General features: G+C 38.6%; 1 protein-coding gene across 28 annotated transcripts in view; it reads right to left on the bottom strand.

Annotated features, from left to right (window-relative positions):
- LOC121325201 (sorbin and SH3 domain-containing protein 1) overlaps positions 1-20195 on the bottom strand; it is a 198050-nt gene that overhangs the window by 77591 nt on the left and 100264 nt on the right. For 18 of the 28 annotated variants that reach the window (XM_041267542.1, XM_041267546.1, XM_041267558.1 and 15 more), the window contains exon 1: positions 459-631. In XM_041267542.1, coding sequence (XP_041123476.1) covers positions 459-490 — 32 coding nt within the window. In that variant the 5' untranslated portion in view covers positions 491-631. Of the gene's footprint in view, positions 1-280; positions 382-458; positions 632-6226; positions 6334-16057; positions 16113-20195 lie in introns of those variants that run through there. The other 10 variants (XM_041267567.1, XM_041267568.1, XM_041267562.1 and 7 more) reach the window with 4 other exon arrangements.

Below are 20195 nucleotides of genomic sequence, written 5' to 3'. Positions count from 1 at the left end.
AAAATAAAATAATTATTGAATATAGACAGGCACGCTTCACTAAGAAGTAGCAATCGCACATATACACATTAAAGCATTTTTCCCCCAGTTTATTTCACGATCCAATCCCAGCTTCCAACCCTACTGCTGATGCGCAGATGCCTATTCCTGACATGCTCTGAAAGGGTCACCATGTTGCATGAGAGATCCCTAAACTATAAAATAGGACACTGCAAGCAGATGCCTGCAGTAACACACAATCATTTTTCAGAATCCTTTTCTTGGTAACAAAAAGCAGTACCTTATAAAACTAAAGCATTAGGGTTTCTTCGACTTAGTAGGTAATGCACTGCTTTTTAACCCAGTACTCTTTCTTGCCATGCATTCTCAAATCCCAAAGGAGAAAACTCAAAGCTTTACTTGTGTAGCAACTTTAAATCTCAATCTGTATCCACAGCCAGTGACCTTTTCAGTCTTACTTTTTATCCACTTTCTCCGTCAATGGAGCCATGTCCTTGCTCTGGTAAGTTAGTCTGTCTCTGCTCTCTGAATCTCACTTGGTTTGTCACAGTTCTGGATTCTTCTACAGTGTGTAGTCAGTGTTTAGCTTAGTTCCCTTTAAAAAAAAACATCTCTGGGAGCACCCAGTCATCTCTGCTAGCTTTAAATACTGCACTCCTCCCTCCCACACCGCCTAAATTAGCTTTGTTATTCAGCCATGTACTTCTGTCACTGGCTCATTAAGAGCCAGCCCCCTTCTCTCTGCCTCACATTCCACAAAATCTGACAAAATGCAGACACACCATCAGTTGGGAGATGAGGGGGGTGGGGGTGGAGACAACAGAACCCTGGTTGGACTCTATTACCTAAATGGGTAAGCCATGTAATAAAGCTGTTGTGTGCTGTGTAAAGAGAACAGCAGATATAACTGACAGGACTCAGTAGAAATGGTGGGTACCTTATCTGGAGAACTGTATAAAGGTATGCATGGAGGAGCCAATGAAAGTCTGTAGCCTGCTCTGCTAGTCACAAGGGATGTTTTCATAAGCATGCAATCACTTCCCACCGCATACAGATCCAGTTTCAATGGACAATTCTAGCACTGTCAGCTGATGCTTCAGCTAGTGGTTGTGCTGGTGCCACAATATACCATATAAATCAAAATCCTCCTAGAAAAACACAAAGGTTTTTTAAAGCAAGATTTAGCAAGGCTTGTATAATATGCCATGATAACAAGTCCACAGCCAGCTCATTTTCTTTTTGGTTTAAGCTAAACTCACAGAAGTTTGAAACTGGTCAACCTGCTGCCTGCCTTTCTTTGGCTCCATATTAAGAGACATTATCAGCAACTTCCTGATTGCTGTCTGGGGCCTCAGCATTGAAGTTAGCTGCAGCACTGTCACGGCTTTAGCAAGCATCACTTGATTTTGTGGTCTTGAGCAAGTATTGGCCAACTCTATCTAACCTGGCTTTTCTTTTTAAGCGACTAAAGCAAGTGTAGCAGCTACGCTACATAGCCACTTAATAAAAATGTACTTGACACCACTGACCGCAGCTTCCTGCTGAAAAACTGAAGACAGACTCCCATATACCCCCAAAATCTAATACCCCCAGGCTTAATAATGGAAATATCACATTTTAATTGCAAATGGATAAGCGGTTTTCCAGATCCAAGAGTGACATGCATACATTCAACCACCTATTCCTGTCCCTGCAGGGATAATAACAATTACATGGTACATGATGCTGTCCTTCAACATTATACTATCACTATTTGCAATGAATGATCTTGTTTATTTTGGTGCTTCTTGTTTGAAGTTCAAGCTACATTAAAAGAAAGTGTCACCCTTCAGTGCTGGCATTGCAAGCACTTGAATTCAGGGCTGCCAGGCAGTTGGAGATTATTAGTCTGTCACATATAATGGTGCTATAAAAACGTGTGGCTCTGGGTAGGCAAGATAATTATGAGTTCAGCATTCCTCTGGGCCCTTTCACTGCCACTTGGGGAAAAACATTCTGCTGTGTGTGCAAAACACAGTCACCTACATCAACATGTGCATGAGCACCTTAAGTCAAGAGCTGTTGTTTTCTTCTCTTTTCCTCAGATCTATTTTAATTCTGTTCAAATAAATGATCTATTAGTATTCTAATATACTGTAAAGCCATAAATATTTGCGAGCCTTTTATCATGCGTTTTTTGCATATGTTGGCACAAATATCAAATTCCACTAACAATACATACTTGGTATATTGCAACAGGTTGCCAGCATTTCTGGAGCAGAGTAGATTTTATGGGTGTGATTCGCCTAATATTTTGGTCACAAATATTTTTGGCTTTACAGTAATTCTAACTAACACAGCAAATGTGCATCAGTTTGTGTTTGGACTAAACCGAGACATAACTGATGATGCGCTAATAGTCCAAAACAAATATTGCTTGGTTTATTAGTCCATAACATTATTTTTGGGCCCATAAAGATATTTGGGTGTCACAGATAAAGTTTATCAAGCAAAAAATGATTACATTTCTAATAAAACAAATCCATGAATACACGACTGCAATCATCTTTGAATTCAAACTAGATTGGAAATAGATGCCAGTATTCAACATGGCTGCCACAGGTTAGCTACATTAGCTAGAATGAATGTTAAATAAATGCAATTGTAATATGAAGGGATTCATCAACCTTGGCCTACTGCAAAATAATCCAAAAGCTGAAACCATTTAGATTTTAAAATCAAAGCAAAATGCAAGTTTTCTATGTGGGAATGACTAGCAAAAAACAACAAGCCCCACTCATTTACTTATTTCTACCTTTACTTTAAAAGAACTACCTAAACTGTGCTTTGTAGGCATTGTATAATATGTTCCTGCACTACCAGTACAGTGCAAGAAACATATGATCGAAAATAAAATAAGTAGTGTAAAAAAAACAAAAAAACAAAAAACAAATGTTTAGTACTATTTTTACAGCCACCCTGATCATTGTTCAGTTGAACTAAGGTGCCTATACGAGAAGCCCAGTTCCGGTTTTTGGAACTGCTCATTGAGCAGATCAGGCGGTTCGACCAAACAAGAGGAAAAGGAAGTTGTTCGGTCTCACAAAATAACACCTTTAACAGGCGTTCTGAAGTTTTATAAAACTTGTGTTTTACAAGAAGCACATTACTTTTTCTGTATTTGCTGTTGTCCACATCGCAAAATGTTTTTTTTCAATTTTTTTCTTAATTTTCAGATTGTTTTTTTATTCACACATTACTGACAAATCAGCTAGAGACTAACTCTTCCTCAGGAACGTTTGCCAAGAGAAGGAGATTTTCTTCTAAGCATCGCAGTGTATTCAGTTCATGCTCCCTCTTGCATCAATGCTGGGGCTCAGATTGAAATGAGTGGTGTATTGTGGGACCAGAAAACCAGCATTGTTGAAGATGGGAGCGAGGTTACACTGCGATCTTTATAACACTTTTTTTTTTTACTCCTGGCAAATGCTCCTGAGTGAATGTATAGCCCAGTACAATAGATTATCTTTCTCTAGCAGAGACCACAATTAGAACTTCAATGGGAAAAATTCAACTGAGTCATTCACCTTAAAGCAATGCAGGACCTCACCTCAATGTCAGCACCCTTCCTTCTAGGTCAAAAACAAAAAGAATAGCTTAGGGAACTTCTGTGTTTAATTTTCTTTTTTGAAAATGATTAAGGCAATCCCCCAGTGACACCAATTATACTGTACCAAGCAAATGGTTTAACTGAAGTCTTTATTGATTCATAGCTTTATACCAGGCCCGTAAAGTGTTACATAGTACTGAGCTGACAGTGTCCTTACCCACCTTCCATATTTATGTGCCAACTTGTGAAAAAGCGCCCCAGAAGTCTGACTAAGGGATAATAAAAGAGTGTGCGCCTTAATGGCTTTCAAGCACTCGCAGTACACAGAAAAACCCAAGGCACCACGCACACCCATCAGAGTTGTTTCTGACTTGAGCCCCTGGGATTTACAGCTGAAAGTGAACACTGGGATTTCCACACACATGGCTGCCACTATACAAACACCCCATTTGCCTATGAGCGGGGAAATGAAAATATTAAAAACAAGAACGCTGTCTGTGTGGGAACAGCCCGTGTGCCTCCTTTCATATAAACGTTATCTGATCCCAGGCCCAAGGCAAAGAGAAACAGAAACAGTTACACATGCAGTTGCATCAGCAGGGGACTTTAAGGTTTTATTTTTGTTGATTAAGTGTACAGAGTGTGCAAAAAGCAATTTGATCTCAATGGATTACTATCTTGACAAATGGACATCACAAATGGATATTTGCAATCAATTTGCCCTAATATAAACCTCAAAAAGCTGACATTTTCCAGAGGGATGATAAACACAATGTAATTTACATGTTTTTAACTCGTCTGATGGATGCTTTGAGGCCCAAAAATACTTGATGATGCAAACTGCGATGGCCCGTCTGGATTGGAGCAGATAAAACAGCTGCTGTTATTTATTATACAGACTGCTAGCAAACCAAGTTGTGGTTGACACTAGTGCCACATCACAAAACCACCATCCCAACTAGCATGTTTACAAGCAAACTCTCAGACAGTGAATGGAACTGAGGTTAAACTGGCTGCATCCTTGATGGCACAGAAAGACAGTCTGCACCTTTACAATGTTCTTGGATCCCATTCCATTCAAAGCGTTAATTATAGCCAGATCACGAGCATGTGTTCTGTTTCACCGGGGATTTCTTCAGACGACATCCATGACGTCAGCCTGTCCACATTCAATTCAAGAGCAGATGCGTGTGTGCAGGCTGTCAGGAGAGCTCTAGGCAACTTACTGTGCTGACTTAGAGAAGGCTTGTGCTGTTAAATCAAAGTGCAGTCGAGAGACAGCCCCAGTGAAACCAACTCTGCTGTGTACTGCTAGTCTGCACTCTGTACACAAATTAATATAGAATATGAATTAGCAGTTAAATGTTTAATCACATTTTAATTATACTCAAGATTAATGCAAAAATGTAAACAGTGCTAATACAAAACATGATTAGTAAGTACCAGAGATGTTTTTGTCTGCTCTAAAAGATTACATTTAGATCGTAACAAAGCTGGGACTGAAAACTCTGTGTATGGAAGATTTGTTGTACCTATGATTTCATTACGGCAGCAGTTTATTACCCTGAAGAACCCTGTGCAAATTAGCAGAGAACAGAATTACCTTTAAATGGGAACAAATACTGCAAAGTCGTCCTGATATGGCAGCTACCACAGAAATGACAGAATAATAAAATGTTATGTCTGGGATAAAATACTACAAACAGGCCTGCACCACTGTATTGAACTTCCTGCGTACTACCACTACTTCTTAGAATGGAATATGTCCTATGTTGTTTCCCAAGCCCAATTTGATTGACCCAAATAACAATGAGGTGTTTCTATAGCACCAGTTACAGGACGAGCCAGCAACTGGGCGGCAGACTGGGGGCCGCCTGTCTCATTTCTCATCCATGTCATCCTATACACAGGCATGTTAATGTAGGAAATGAAGTGTAAATATAGAATCCACTGGGAGGAGATACTTATAGAAATGACAGCAGCACATTAGCAAAGGCAAAATAATACTAAATACTATTCTCAGAGGGGGAAGTCCTTTTTCTTTACCCTTTAATTTAACAATAATAGGATACTCAAAACATGCCACCATTCTGAACAAACATGCTGTACAAATATAAGAACTACAATATTGGCAGTGAACTTCAATTTGATATGGCATCATAATTGGAACATGCTATTTCATACATATTAAAAAATTGTATTTATGTATTTATTTTTACCTGGGCTAAAGTAACAGAGTGGATGCTGGGCAGAACCCTGCAAACCGCAAGCGAGTGTCTTAACTATTATGCAAAAGACCCAGGCTCCTCTGCATTCATGACTAGAGAGCTTATAACCTCTCTGACAGGAGACAGCATCAGTGACAAAATGCTTTGTAGCATTCTGTTCTCGGAAGTTCCTGTAAAAAAATGGCAACATTAAACTCCAGGAGATGGTGAACCATACCCCCAGCCACAGTCTGCCTTTGGCTGCTTTCCAACTAACCCTCAGTAAATCAAGCTGTCAGTCAGGCAAGGCGTCCTCAGCAATGCCCAGTGCTCACACACGTTTTCATGACAACACCCAATTCATCAGCAGAACACTTTTGGGATAACCATAATGTAAATATTAACAACATAAAAAGTAGATACATCTTACTTCAATATCGACACATGAATCTCTTCAGGAATTTGTATCTCTAGTCCTGGTATCTCTTGAACTAAGCACCTCCTGAAACGAGAATTGCTCTTCCAAAATGACCGCAACAAACCCTTTGTTAACTGGTAAATGGCTCCTTAAATGACAGGATTTCCTAGTAGTAGCTAAGCAGCCCTGAACAAAGCAAAGGAAAAGGCACAGGGCCTAAAAACACAACAGACTTTATTGCAAAGAACATTTTAGAGCTCTTCTGCCATGTGTTGCTGTTGTGTTGTATGTATCTCAATTCAATACAAGGGAGGGTTTAATGGCTTTCTCTAACAATGGAAAGTAAAACAAAATCCTTGTATGTAAACATTCAGAGCTGAAATGCCAACGCAATTACTGGTCCACATGCTAAAGCATTCTTTTTCTTACCCATATCTTTTTACCAGTGTGAATACATGCGACCCATGTCTAGTAATCTGTAAAACATGCTGATCAACATCCATCACTGGACAGACACTCATCCATCACTGGACCACAATATAAAACTGTACACACTTCCCCTTATGGAGTACAAATAAGATGTATATAGAGGATACACCATGAATTTTCATAGAATACTATAGTTATTCCAATAATGAGGATAGCGGAGTATGTTTACAGTGAAATAACCACAGCACTCTCCTGTTGCATTCTTTTTAGATATCAAGTGCAATGTTTGGGAAAAAAAAGTATGTTTAAGCCTATATTTAACAGCTGATATCAGATAATTACTTTCCTTAGATCAAGCTCCACTTTTGCTTGGCAGAGCAAGCATTCAAAATAAGAACCGGTTAAAAGAAAACATTCAGAATATGAAAAAATTATTCAGTACTACATATAACACAGCTTGTTATTCAATACTACCTATAACACCACTTTTTGTTGGCGTATTCCAAAGTTTTAAACCCAGAATAATTGCATGTTCATACGAGAAAAGAAAATAAATAAATATCAGGACATTGTGTACATTATTACATTTTGAGTTTAAACTTCAAAATCCTTCATGACTTCAAGCAGTGTCTTGGTACAGCATATTACATACAGATATCCTTTTGTGTAGTAAATAAAAGAAACAATCAGATAGTGACCGCAAAACTATGCCAGAGTTATTCTTCTCATGACCCACTATAATTATTCATAGTGGCGGCTAATCCAAGGTTACCGAGACAAAACATTTGATGGACGTCAGCATTCTTTTTTTAAACTTGTTTAAAGTTGCTGCAGCATGACAGTGACTATGTTATTAGACTTTTCTGCAAAGCAACAGTTTAGTTTAAAATATGACCTGTCAGGATTTTTGGCGCAAGACAACAGCAAAAGATATTTTTATTTTTTTTTAATAAATGTAGTCGTTGCCAATGATTTTCACCCCAGTTTCTCCCCAATTTGGAATTGCCAATTGTGTTATTATTAATCCATGTTCACCGCTGCAACTCCCCCGACGACTCGGAAAATGAAGGCTAAAAGATCCATCCTCCGAAATGTGTTCCTGTCAAGCTGTCATTCATTGCACTGTGGATTTACAGTGAAGGACCTATAGTGCCTGAGGACAAGACAGATCTGAATGGCTCCACTGCAGACCCGCAGGCGCCCTGTCAGCCACAGGGGTCGCTGGTGTGTGGTGAACCGTGGATTGCCATGCCGACGTAAGCCCTCCCTACCTGGGCAGTACACAATTGGAAACCCCCGGTCACGGTCAGCAATGACATAGCCTGGATTCGAACCTGCGATCTCCAGGTTATAAAGCGCTTTTACTGGATGCGCCACTCAGGAGAGCCTTTCTTATTTTTGAAAAAATGTATGGTAGCTTGCCAGGTATTTACTACCAGTTAAGGATTAGACAACAATCTGATTTGATAATTTGGATTATCAGTCTTACAATTATTAGCGACTAACTAACTAACTAACTCAAGGAAGGGAATGATCACTCATGTAAACCCCATCTGATCTCCCCACACATCTGGCAAAGTTTTGCAGTAACAAAGGCATCTTTCAAGCTGGAGCGAGCAGGACTGGAAAGACACACACTGTAGGAAACCTCAAAGGTTTAAGAGTAGGAATTGTTGCAGCTGGATAATGTTACTCCCTCAGACTTTTAAACAAATTCTTTCTGAGTCTGTCAGTTAGAGATACAAGTAATGTATTATCTCAACTGCTTTTAGCTGTTCAACTTCTGCAAGTCTAAAAAGGGGCTTATTTATAAAGCAATGGCCATAAAGTGAGAAACAGCACCCAGGGGACATGTTTTGAATTAGCTAGGAACAGATAAACTGATAACAAGTGGGGATTTGTTGGCCATTTTACCCCACTCAGACCTCTTTCTTGAAAGACGTTGGTATCCTTGAGTAGTTTAAATCAGAAAATGGCCTCTAAAGTCCAGTGGGGACCAAATATCAAAATGTTTCATAAAAGACGTCAAAAGGGTTGTGCAACGCCTCTACAAAACGCTTTATAATACTAAACTGACTTGGTCCAAACAGCCCAAAGATGTCATAGTTCCCATCACGATTTACTCTTTTTATAGATGCATTTTCCATTTAAAATGAATGTCCAGATGGAGTCTATCTATCCCCCACCTTGGCACTTGGACTTGGTTTTCCAAGAATTTCAAACCCAGATTTATTCTCTATATGGGTGGATACCTATACAGCTCTGCCTGCTGGCTATAATTCTACATCATGATGTTATATTTCAAACCCTGATCACTTAACACAAGAGCATTGGTGAACATGGTTGTGTTTGCGTGTGGTCAACATATTTTACATGTACCCCAACCCTCACTTTAAATGATCAGTTATAATTAGGGGTCTATCTAAATCTTGATTTTGCAGAATTTGTGAAATGAGGGGTTACTGCAAAATTCACCTCTTTTAGGGGCCAATGCATACCGGACAAGTATGAAGAGGGAAAAAAAAGAAAGTTTGCATAAATGAACACAAGCACAACACAAGCGATGCAAACAACGTATCTTCCGTCTGTAGAAGCCCTTTTTTATTACTTCGTCATCCTGTGTCCATTACACTTAAGCAAAAAACAAACAAACAAAACCACATCCACAAATAACATTTACAAAAAAAATCTCCAAAGCGGTTAACAATCTTGTTTACTATTCAAATGACAACAAAGTTTTAAATCAGCCTATCAGTGCATCTGTATTGCTTTTCTGTGACCTGTACTGTGCAGTAGGGGATGGGGCAAAGTCAGTGCTGCATTGTTTTGATTTAGGTTGCTAAAATCTAGTTTTCAGCATTGGAGGAAAACAGTAGAAATGGACAACAAAGCTTCAACCTGCTGCTTACTTTTTCGCAGTTGGAATTTTAGAGCCGAATAGCCAAATTTTCTTAGTTTTGACTACTAATAAAATAAATTATTGGATGGGATAAACAACATGACAATGAACGTGCTGCATATATTGCCTTTATTAAAGTATGCCAGATGCCCTACGGTTAAACAAGTTTTGGGGCTGTTTCTAATCGATTTCCACATCTATAACTTGGCAAAGCTTTGCCTTAACTACCAAACAATTCAGCGGACGCAAAGGGAACACAAACATCTCTCTGTGACTGTGATTGGCCCACATGGGGTGCTGCTTTAGAGGGGACGCCAAACTGGAATCTTTCCGGCCAATGTAATTGCCCAGGACCTAGCCAAGATCAGTCTTGGCATGAACTTGAAAAGCAGCAGTATTATAGTATTCTGCACAGTTATTTTAAGTCAGTAAAAAAAGCCATATGACAATTAAGGCAACATTTTTACAGTCCTGATTTTCTTCTATTGACAGCAATGTAAAGTCTATATTAAAGCCACCCTGGTATTCAATAATCAAAACACCATCTGAAAATCTTCCAGGTGTTCCAAGCTGTTATCATTGAATGCAACTTAAACCATGCATTGCTCAGTTAATGACTATTTCTTACATAGTATGTACATTAACCTGAATACGCTGCATAGCTTCTTATAGTCCACCAAGTGGCCCTGGAATGATGACAGCTATTAACATATTACTGATGTCAGAAACATGAAAAAGACACCTGTATCCACAACATGTACAATACCATAACAGATGCTGAGTCACAGCTTTATAACAAGTTGTTCCCGAGATATAGCCTTCACAGCACTGTGATCTACATTCACAGCATACTTAACAACTTAAGTCTTGTTTAATCAAATGTGCTACAACATTAATACAGGACAGACAGATGGATGGAGCAACTCGCTGTCTATCGAATAGTCTCCTGTAACAAAGAGCAGCCTCCTGTAGTACCTAATATCAAGTTTAAAAATTAAATTATTTTGTGTGTTTTTTTTTCAAAACTGCACAGTTCAGACCTAAATAGCGATTCTGTACACTGCAACAACTAAGAATATATGCTAAAGAATGTCCATGCCAAGTTTCATCACATAATTAGATGTGCTTCACTGTACCCCAAGCAGGATGACTGGTACAGCCCCAGTCCAACTGAAAGAAAATCCCAGTATCCATTCAAATGGGTGAGGAGGTTATTCTGAGTGAGGCTGGTTTACCTGTTCTATTATGGACACATACTGACCAGTGATACTGCTGGCATTCTAGTACCCTGAATCGAGACGAGAAACATAGCTGTGTGGTAATCTCCTGAGCCCCAATTTATACATATTTCACCAGTGAGCTAGAGCGTTAGCAGAGGTGCTCAGAGGGCAGTCATAGGAGCTACTGTCATTCCGATGGGTCATATCAGAGAAAATCCAGGAACAGCTGCAAGTGTTTACCACTTCGATCTGGATTAGATGACACAGACAATACCATTCCTTGCATCACTCTGATTGCAAAGATATATTTATTAGCCATCACAATAAAGATGGGTTAATGCTTCCTAAGTACTAAATCCTGTAATGAAAGTATATAAAGGCTTCTACTGCTATGCTAATAGTCTAATGTGTCAAATTAATGTGTATGTTTATTTGTATGGGGCTCTGTAATATTTTGTGTATTGGCATTTAAAAAAAAAAAAAAAAAAGTTAGGCAGATCTCAGGTGTAAATTTATCATATATAACTTGCTAAAAAAAGGTATGTTTCAAGGGAATTTGTGCTGAGGTTAAATATGTTAAACTGCAGTAATTTGAAGAACTCTAATGAAAATACCAGACATGTTCTGTAATAGTTTAGGGCTGTATGCCAAACCCACAAATATGAAGCCGTTTGTGAAACGGCTTCATATTCTATAATATAAATTCTTAGACAAGGCCTTTATACTTTAAATAGTTATTTGTTTATTACAGGTATACAGCACTTACATTTCTCAGTTCTAAAGTAACCAGTGCTGAACTGGACTGTTCCTAATTATTGGCCACAAAGGAATGCTGTTTCAACAGCTTAAAAAGGGAAAGTATCTCGACACCCTACTGAAAATAAGAACTCACAGCTAAAAGCATGTTACCAGTCTTATGGCTGATGAGGACGATAAAAAGTCATCTTCACAAGAGAACATAAAAACAACTTGTGCTTATAAATTGGAGACACTTGCCTTAACACTAAAATAGGGCAGAGCAAACCCATGAGTAGCCAGGATGTCACAGATTAAACTTGATGAGTCAACAAGTGGTTTGGAAACGTTTACCATAGTAGAAGCACACCAGTGTAAGAATGCATGGCATGGTAAAGCATAGGTAAGAACTGTAAAGACCAGGTAGGTATGGGAAATCATATTAACATTATAAACTATGATAAACGCACAGTACAACCACAGGTACCATAAAACTGCAAATAAAACATAAAACTGTACAGCTCCCAGGTGCATACAGTAAGTGAGTGCTACTCAAAAACATATTCGTGCTTACAACATTGGGCAACACAAGCAGGTAGTATAGGTAGTGTGATACAGTAAAAAGAAAAAAAAAGTCAAAGCATCTGAACTTAAAGTATATGAGAGGGGCCAGTTTTATCCTTGTTTGATAGAAGCATTGAGATCCAGAATTAATGCTAATGCAGTACTGTGAAATGAGTGTCTCCCGGCCCTGCTCGATCTAGTAAGCTGCAATGTAGCATGTGGAAGGCTTTAACCTCTGCTAGAGGCGTAGATGTACAGTATGTTACCAGTTATTAAGGGTTCTAATGAAGGGTAGCAGGGGTGGAAAGAAGCATTTGAAATCTGTTCTCCAGTGTATGATTATTGCAACATACAGCCGTTTAGTTTGTGGCGGTTTTAATAGCTAATCCGCTTCAATTTTGATCCTGAAGTCAATTTTCAAAGCCTTATCATCCTACAACAAATCACCAAAGCCTTTTTTAAAGTGAGTGCCAAGACAAAAGGCACAATTTTAGAGAGGAATACAAAACATTTAAACAGTGTAAAATGAACAAGCCACGACTGAGAATAAGAATGTAACTCCTTTTTTTGCGTAATGTTTTTTTTTTGGTCTGGAAATTTGACTTTGCCTGTACACTTTCTTTAACATATAAAATATAAACATCTGATGGACATTCTTGGTTTCCTTCATCACTTCCTGTGTTACAGGTAATGGCACCCCTCCTATTACAAGTAACAGTTGTAGCGGGAAACTATGTATTCAAATGAGTCCAAGTGGAAGTAAACCTACAAAACAAAACAATCAACAGCAAAATGCATACACTTATGAGTATGTTGTGCTGGAGAGGTTAGTAGCTCTTTATGAAGACAGGTATGCAAACAGATTATTTACTGTATACTGCAAATGCTGTAAACACTGAAGAAGTTAATCAATTCAGAAACCTGACTGTTATACAGTCCAGTGTCTGTCCAGCAGGGAAGGAATTTATTGCTGAGAAGTCATGTTGAGTGAAAATGGCAGCTTGGATTAGTCTATAAAAATGAATTCATTGAAAACAGTAGGTGCTGGTCAAGCAAGGTCATCATTGGGACTCGGCTCATATTGAAAATATCTGAAGTCATTACAATGATCGATGATCACACTGGTAAAATGAAACCTTCCTCTACTCTGACCAGTATGCCTGCTATTGGCCTCTATCCTGACCTGTAAACAGCAGGGGAAGCCATGAGTCCTGAACTCTCCTCATCTGTTCTCTAAATCATGTGACTGTCCCCATCATTCACTGGAAACCTAAGACCTCAGGTCTTCAATGACCATGAGCTGTCAAGGATACTGGCTGGGAAACTGGTGCATGTTTACTATTCAAACCAGTTTAGAACTTAAGTGGACCACAACAAATGTGTTTTACAGTTTACCATGCTGAAATCAATCATGTTTATTATTTTTTTTCCCCATGACTAACAATACTGAAGTGTTATTTTCCTTGGTTGTATATCCTACACTACATAGTATAATGTAGTAAGCTTTTAAATGGTTAAACATATCATTTGACTGCCTTTTGAATCTTAAGGTATGTTATCCTTATTCAACAATTAGCTGTCGAGCAGTTTGTAAAAGACTATATGGACTTTCTGATTCGTAATACTGTAGTTCCCCCTGGGGTCCCATTCCTGACCTAAGTAGGAAATGCCTGGAATTGTACTTGACCAACACAAACTCAATGCAACACATTATTCATCTTCTTATTTTATTTTATCTATTAAGCCTTGAATAAAGATAGATTAAGGGTGACACGATTGAAGTCTTTAAAATTGTGTTAACCCTAACAAATACTAAGTACAGTACGAAAACCAGGACCAGAGGACATACTTGGAAATTAAGTGGAGATAGACTTAGGCTAGAGGAAAGAAGACACTACTTCATACAGAGAGTGGTGAGGGTATGGAATGGGTTACCTAGTAATGTTGTTAAAGGTAGAATTATTAGCTCCTCAGACAAGCTTACATGGGCCAAATGGCCTCTTTCATGCACCCGTGTACTTCTGTTCTTATAAAGAATGCTTTCTGCCAGAGGTTTACATGCAGGCTAAAGAAGATTATCCCTAACCTACGTGTATCAGAGACGTATGTCTGGGATTGTCTTGTTTGACCAGCATGCAGAGCCCCAGAAAAGGCTGCAGGACTGTACACTGACTAATACAAAAAGAATTCTGGGGAATTATTTGCCACATAAGGAGTTGCTGTGCAGTTTACACTTGTAGACATCCTTCATTGAGTTCATCTGAGGAGCTACAGGGCCTAATGGCCCCACTGCATGATAAATGTTCCGGGCTGCTTTTTTAGTAAATATATTTTTCCTAGAATTGGTGCGTCTGGCAGGGTGCTTAGTTAGTTTACAAGATAAACTCCGGAAAGCGTGCTGCGTTAGAGGACTCCCAGGAATCTGTGTGGAACCTCTACATGGTGGCATTATATAAATCTGGGATTTATCAGGCTGCTGTACTGAAGGATAAATAAGTTTGGATGTGTAGGTTGCCCATTAAAACTACCGGTGCATAACACCCCTAGAACAGATGTTTTCAGGCTTTTTCGTTTGAACAATTTTGAATAGGGATCCCCAACTGAAAACTGAAGAAAAAGCCATGAACCAGAAGGATAAATTGTACAGTGAAAGTAAATGTTTAATGTACTGTATGTGGTCTGGAAGTACCACAAGGCCTGTCTCCACAACAGTGTAAGATTCCTTTCTGTACATTAAATATGTGATATATGTTGCAAAAGAGATTTTCTAAAAATGATCTGTGCGCAACCTCTACAGACACCAGTTTGAGAATGCCTGCCATTAAAAGTTTATTTTCTTTATTTTTGTTTTTAAAGAACTTGAATATCATAATTGTAGTGTATAGAAATCCACACTTTAGGGTGTTTATTACACTATATTTATGTGTGTGAGCGCTTGCAGCATTTTATACATAGGACGTGTCAATAAAAGCTTGTGACCTTTGAGCGTTTGTATTCAGCTTCATAGCAGTGGTATTGAGACTAAAGGAATAACAGTTTTAAAACCAGTTGAAACCAAGTTGTTTTTACAGAGTAATGTTTTAACCTATTTGTTTTCGCTTCAAAATGGGGCTCATATACCACATCAAGCTTAAAAAACTTATTTTTCCATCTTCTAACTAAGGTCAGTGGTTTCAGAGCTCCTGATTTGACTACCTTACCTGAGGTAACATTAGGTAGTCCAAGATTAGTGCTAATCATGGTCTGTAAAACTTTAGGTAGAGTAAATAAAGTTTTAATGAAAGAATCAAATTTAATAAACTGGTTACTATTTTTCATGTTACACAAGAGTCAACCTGTAACCATTAAAATACACTTCTTATTATGTATTAGTTTAGACAGTACTCACAGATGTAGGGTATCTTTTTATATCTTATAAAAAAAAAAAAAAAAACCTCTAAAACAGACCAAACTTTTCAATAAAGTTTAATCATTACTGAATAATTGATTCACCAGATCTATCTAGAAATATGCAACACCATGGAATGTTCTGCCATCTCCATCTTAAAATATCCCCAGCATATGCAATAGTTTTCACTTTGCTTTGTAACCGTTTACCTCCAATTCTTATGGGATTTTTACGTTACATTGTACACCACTTAGATTATTGGCAAAATCATTTTTGAAGATCATTTGTGCAATATCATACCCTAGACTGTCAATCAACATTATACTTTTCCTTCATTAACACCACTTGATTGTACTATAGTTATTTATTCAAGTTCTTGTCTCTATAAAACACTGTCTTCCATTACAACTAGAAGCTCAAGTTGGTACACTGTCTGTTCCAATTTATCAAAACCTTCATCCAAAATTACTTTTAAAAAATCATCTTGTCCTGTAGCAATAACATAGTGTGTGTTAAGTAGTCTCAACCCATCAGTTTACCTAATAAGGACAGTTATGTGCAACTATTACGTAACCCCACAGCCAGTAAAGAAATGTTCTCTGCCTTACCTTATCTGTTCTGCTGATCCAATATATCACTGAGCTCTGGTCTCCTTAGAAGCCTCTGCAAAGGAAAAATATCAGTTCTTAGAAACAACAGTGTGCAACAGCGAAGAGCCCCTCTGGGACACGTGTAAGCTCAATACAGGAGAAAAACTATATTACTTGCATTCCTAGTGAAGGATTTACAGAAGACATCATGGAACTGTGGTGTGATCTGGATGGACAACAGGTTCAATAACTTTTTGTAACAAAAACAAAAAATGGCATTAAAATTCAGGTTATTCAACAAACAACTTTAGTCGCCAATTGAATGCCAAAAATCTACATACTGGATTATGCTGTTTCATCACACAACAAGTAAAGTAACAGTTCAGAACACACAGACCTGTATGTACAGTATGTCTAGATTGACTTCTTTGTCATTGTTTATGTTTCAGGGCCTCACACAATACCGTAACAAACCACTCACCTTTCAGAGTAAGATATTTACTTTTGAGCCGACTCAAAAAAGTTCTTTACTGAAACATCACGAAACCTGTTAGTCGTGCTGCAGGTTGCAGTGACTTTGTTACTTAATGAGATAGTCTCTGTTTCTGACCATCTGATATCCAAGCTATGAAAAATCACAGCAAATGAAATGTGCGTCAGTCATATCCATGCTCTCCTGTTATTGGATGCCAGTATCTCAGCCCCACTCAATCACAACGTGTCATCAGCCTGTTTGGTCAGAAATGACATAAACTGAAAGAAGTGAAACCCGTTGTACAATGAACAGGTTTCATGGTGTTCCAGTGAAGAAACCCAGTCAAATACATACTGTAAATGTTGAGTGATTTATTGTAGTATTTTGTGAGTGCTGAAAAGGAATAACCAAAATATGCCACACATACAGATGGACAGACTACAAGAAGACAAGAACATTTGAAAAGTTACAAACAACAAGGAGGCCGTATGGCTGTTTAGTTGCTTATAGCTAATGGATCCAAGAACCACACTAGACTGCTCTTGACGAATCTCAGTGAATCAGCAGCAGCACCATGGTTTGGCAACCCATTCCATACACCCATCACTCTGTGACAAAGTTATCTAACTTCTGTTGTAAATCTGTCTCCTCCCAAGTATGTCCTCTGTTTCTTGTCTCTGCGCTATCCATAAACCCTTCTATGTTCTAGACTAAAAAGGATCAGTTTCTTCAGCCTTCATAACTCCCTTTTTATTATATAACCAAGCATTTTTTAGCCTTTATAATTGCGTTTCCACAATGCCTGGATCCAAGGTCTTTTTTTGTAGGTGGATCTGTTCTCATTTACCACCCATCTGGCATCTGTATCCAGCATTGTGTCCATCAAGACTCTACCGGACATTCCCAAAGTCTTGAGAAACCGTAACTCCCACCACCACTGTGAATACAAAATTACAGTCAACTGGACAGTACCATGACGTTTCTTCATGAGTTAGATAGACATAAAACTACAGCTGTACATTTGGATACCTCGATTTCACTTCTCCAGGGGATAACAAAACAGATATCAGCCCAACAGACAAATTAATGACCCTTTCTTAAAAGATCCAACACTTGAGAAGTACCATATGCGGTACATACAAAAATACTGTGAATACCTATATAGAGAGGATCCCAGTGATCTATATTGTACTAGAAAACAAATTTGTCATTAAGTACCAAGCTGCTCCAAGGCACCTCTCAGGAATTCCTTTCTCCACTGATGACACCTAAGCAAGCTTGACATTTACCACCATTGCCACCTGTTCTTCCTCTCAGAATTCCAACTGTCATTTCCTTGGGAAAGTGTTCCGGTTTTCCAGACTAAACTTTGCAAGTTTGTGGTCTTTCAAGCTATTCACCTTGAACTGCCTGTAAACTTGCCTCCGTATAGGTGTTGTCAGAATTTCGTAGGAGGTAGGAAGATAAGAACTGCTGGCATCATTACTGGGGGAGAACCTTTAAGTCAAGTATCAAGACACTGTAAAACATCAAAACAATGTCAGAAGCAGCCCAGAGCATTTAGCCAGAGAATAACTGTAATGTAAAGAGAGGGGGTCTCACTTTTCAGGTTAGACAGTTCAAGGTGGGAGCAGAGTGACAGATCGTGGGTCCCTTCAACCTACAAGGTTTTTCAAAAGGTGTAATGAGATATACCAGCTATCCCTTCGTTGAAGTGGTAGTCCAATATATTAATCCTTAGAGGCACGAAACACAACCTATACAGTGCAGTACAAACAAATGTAAACATTTAAATTGTTCTGATGCTTTGTAATCTTAATAAATAAACAACAGCTGCATTTCACTTTTATAGACCATTTTAAGGCCATCCCAAAGCGTATACAAATATCTGTGTTGTTAACACAACAGCACAGACTGTCTAACCAGACCCGGCACCTCGCTATTACAGCATGGAAAAGGAAACTAGCACACCTCAGATCAACCTGGAGGACAATTAGTGTGTCTCTGTCCAGCGCAGGGTTTAGTAACTAGTGTATATAGCCTCTCTAAATAGGTGAGACATGGGACAATCAACATAGATGGCATCATATGTCAAAAGACAAACATGCTCCCATTAAAACCTCAGGTTTAATATAACCTGCAACAGCTGCACACAAACTATTTTCCAGCTATGTCAACATAAACATCAATACTTGGCATGCGTGGATACAGGGCTGTACTGGATTGCCCTGGAACCTCGTTAGCTTGGTTTGAGAGTCAAAGTTCAATGTTTGTTTATTTTATTTATTTTAAACATGATAAAAAGTGCACTTCTGTGACAGGCTGGCGAGTGGATTGAGGCTCAGAGACAGAGTAAAGGCAAAAAAAGTTATTTTATTAAATAAAAGTCAAAAAAACAGGCACAAGGGCCAACAAAAAAGAGGTTCAAAAATAAATAATCAAAATGAACTTACAAAATAAAGTCAGTTCCCAGCCTTCCTTTAATTTTAAATAAAAAACTCTCCAACGAAACACTGAAACACTGAAACACTGAAACACTGAAACACTGAAACACTGAAACACTGAAACACTGAAACACTACTACCTACTCTACTGCCAGCCAGGGCCTCTCCCCTGGCTTTTATCCCCTGTGGCTGGAGCCCAATTAATCAATAATTATTCAATTAGGGCTCCAGTCACATTCTCACATGTTTTTCTGGCAGGGAGAAATTTAACCCCCTCCCTGCCAGTTCACAACGTCACTTCTTTTACTTAATGGGCCACCATACTTTGCAGTACAGCTTGTATCACTGGATAGGGGAGGGATTGCATTTCACTGCCTGCTCTCTGAAATGGGCATTTCATTGTTAAAGGGCAGCGACAGTTTACAGCAGCACGCAGAAACAAAACATGACAGGAAGTTGTTGAAATACGAAAACACTGTAAATCTGTTGTATTTGACATACTTATATTACAACATTTATTCTGGTATTGTGTTTTTATAATAATAGGGCCCTTTTTAAATTGGCAGGGGTGGGGTTTATTTCCCCTACCTGCCTGGGTTTATTATGTTCAGGTGGCTGGGGTTGATTAGTTGATTAGGTTAATTAACGATCAATCAGCGCCCAGCCACCTGACATAAAAGGAGGCCTCTGCTTCTCATTTGGGAGGAGGGAGCTGAGGAAGTAGGCTGGTGGTTTGCTTGTATGTTTGAAAGTTTGAATCCAGTGAAGGCATTGCCCAGCCTGGAAATTGTTATTTTTGTTATTGTTGCTTTTTGTCTTGCTTTATTTGTGTTTAAATCCCTTTATTTTGGCCCTTGTGCCCTTTCATTTTTGTGTTTATTTATAATAAAAGGTTTTTTTTTGAACTACAGACTGTCTCTGGGCCTCTATCCACTCGCCAGCCTGCCACATATATATGTTTTGCAGTATTTACACACTTCAAGAAACAAGTGGTATATGCAGATTATGTTTCAAGAACTAATGTTCCCCAGAGTGTTCTGAAAAAAGGGACACCAATTCCAAGATGATACTGTAAAGAATAGATTTGTGAATTTTTATATTAAAGAAAGTCAAATACAGCCAAAAAACCCTTGTCCTGGGGAAGCATCCCTCTCAAAAACACTTGGTCCTCGGGGAGTACCCCTCTAAAAAACGCTTGGTCCTTAAGGGTTAAGAATAAGACCCAGCCTTCCGTTCC

Source organism: Polyodon spathula, chromosome 13 (assembly GCF_017654505.1).
Source record: "Polyodon spathula isolate WHYD16114869_AA chromosome 13, ASM1765450v1, whole genome shotgun sequence".
Taxonomy (NCBI): domain Eukaryota; kingdom Metazoa; phylum Chordata; class Actinopteri; order Acipenseriformes; family Polyodontidae; genus Polyodon; species Polyodon spathula.
The sequence above is the reverse complement of the archived record's forward strand: the minus strand, read 5'-3'. Positions and strand labels throughout refer to the sequence as shown.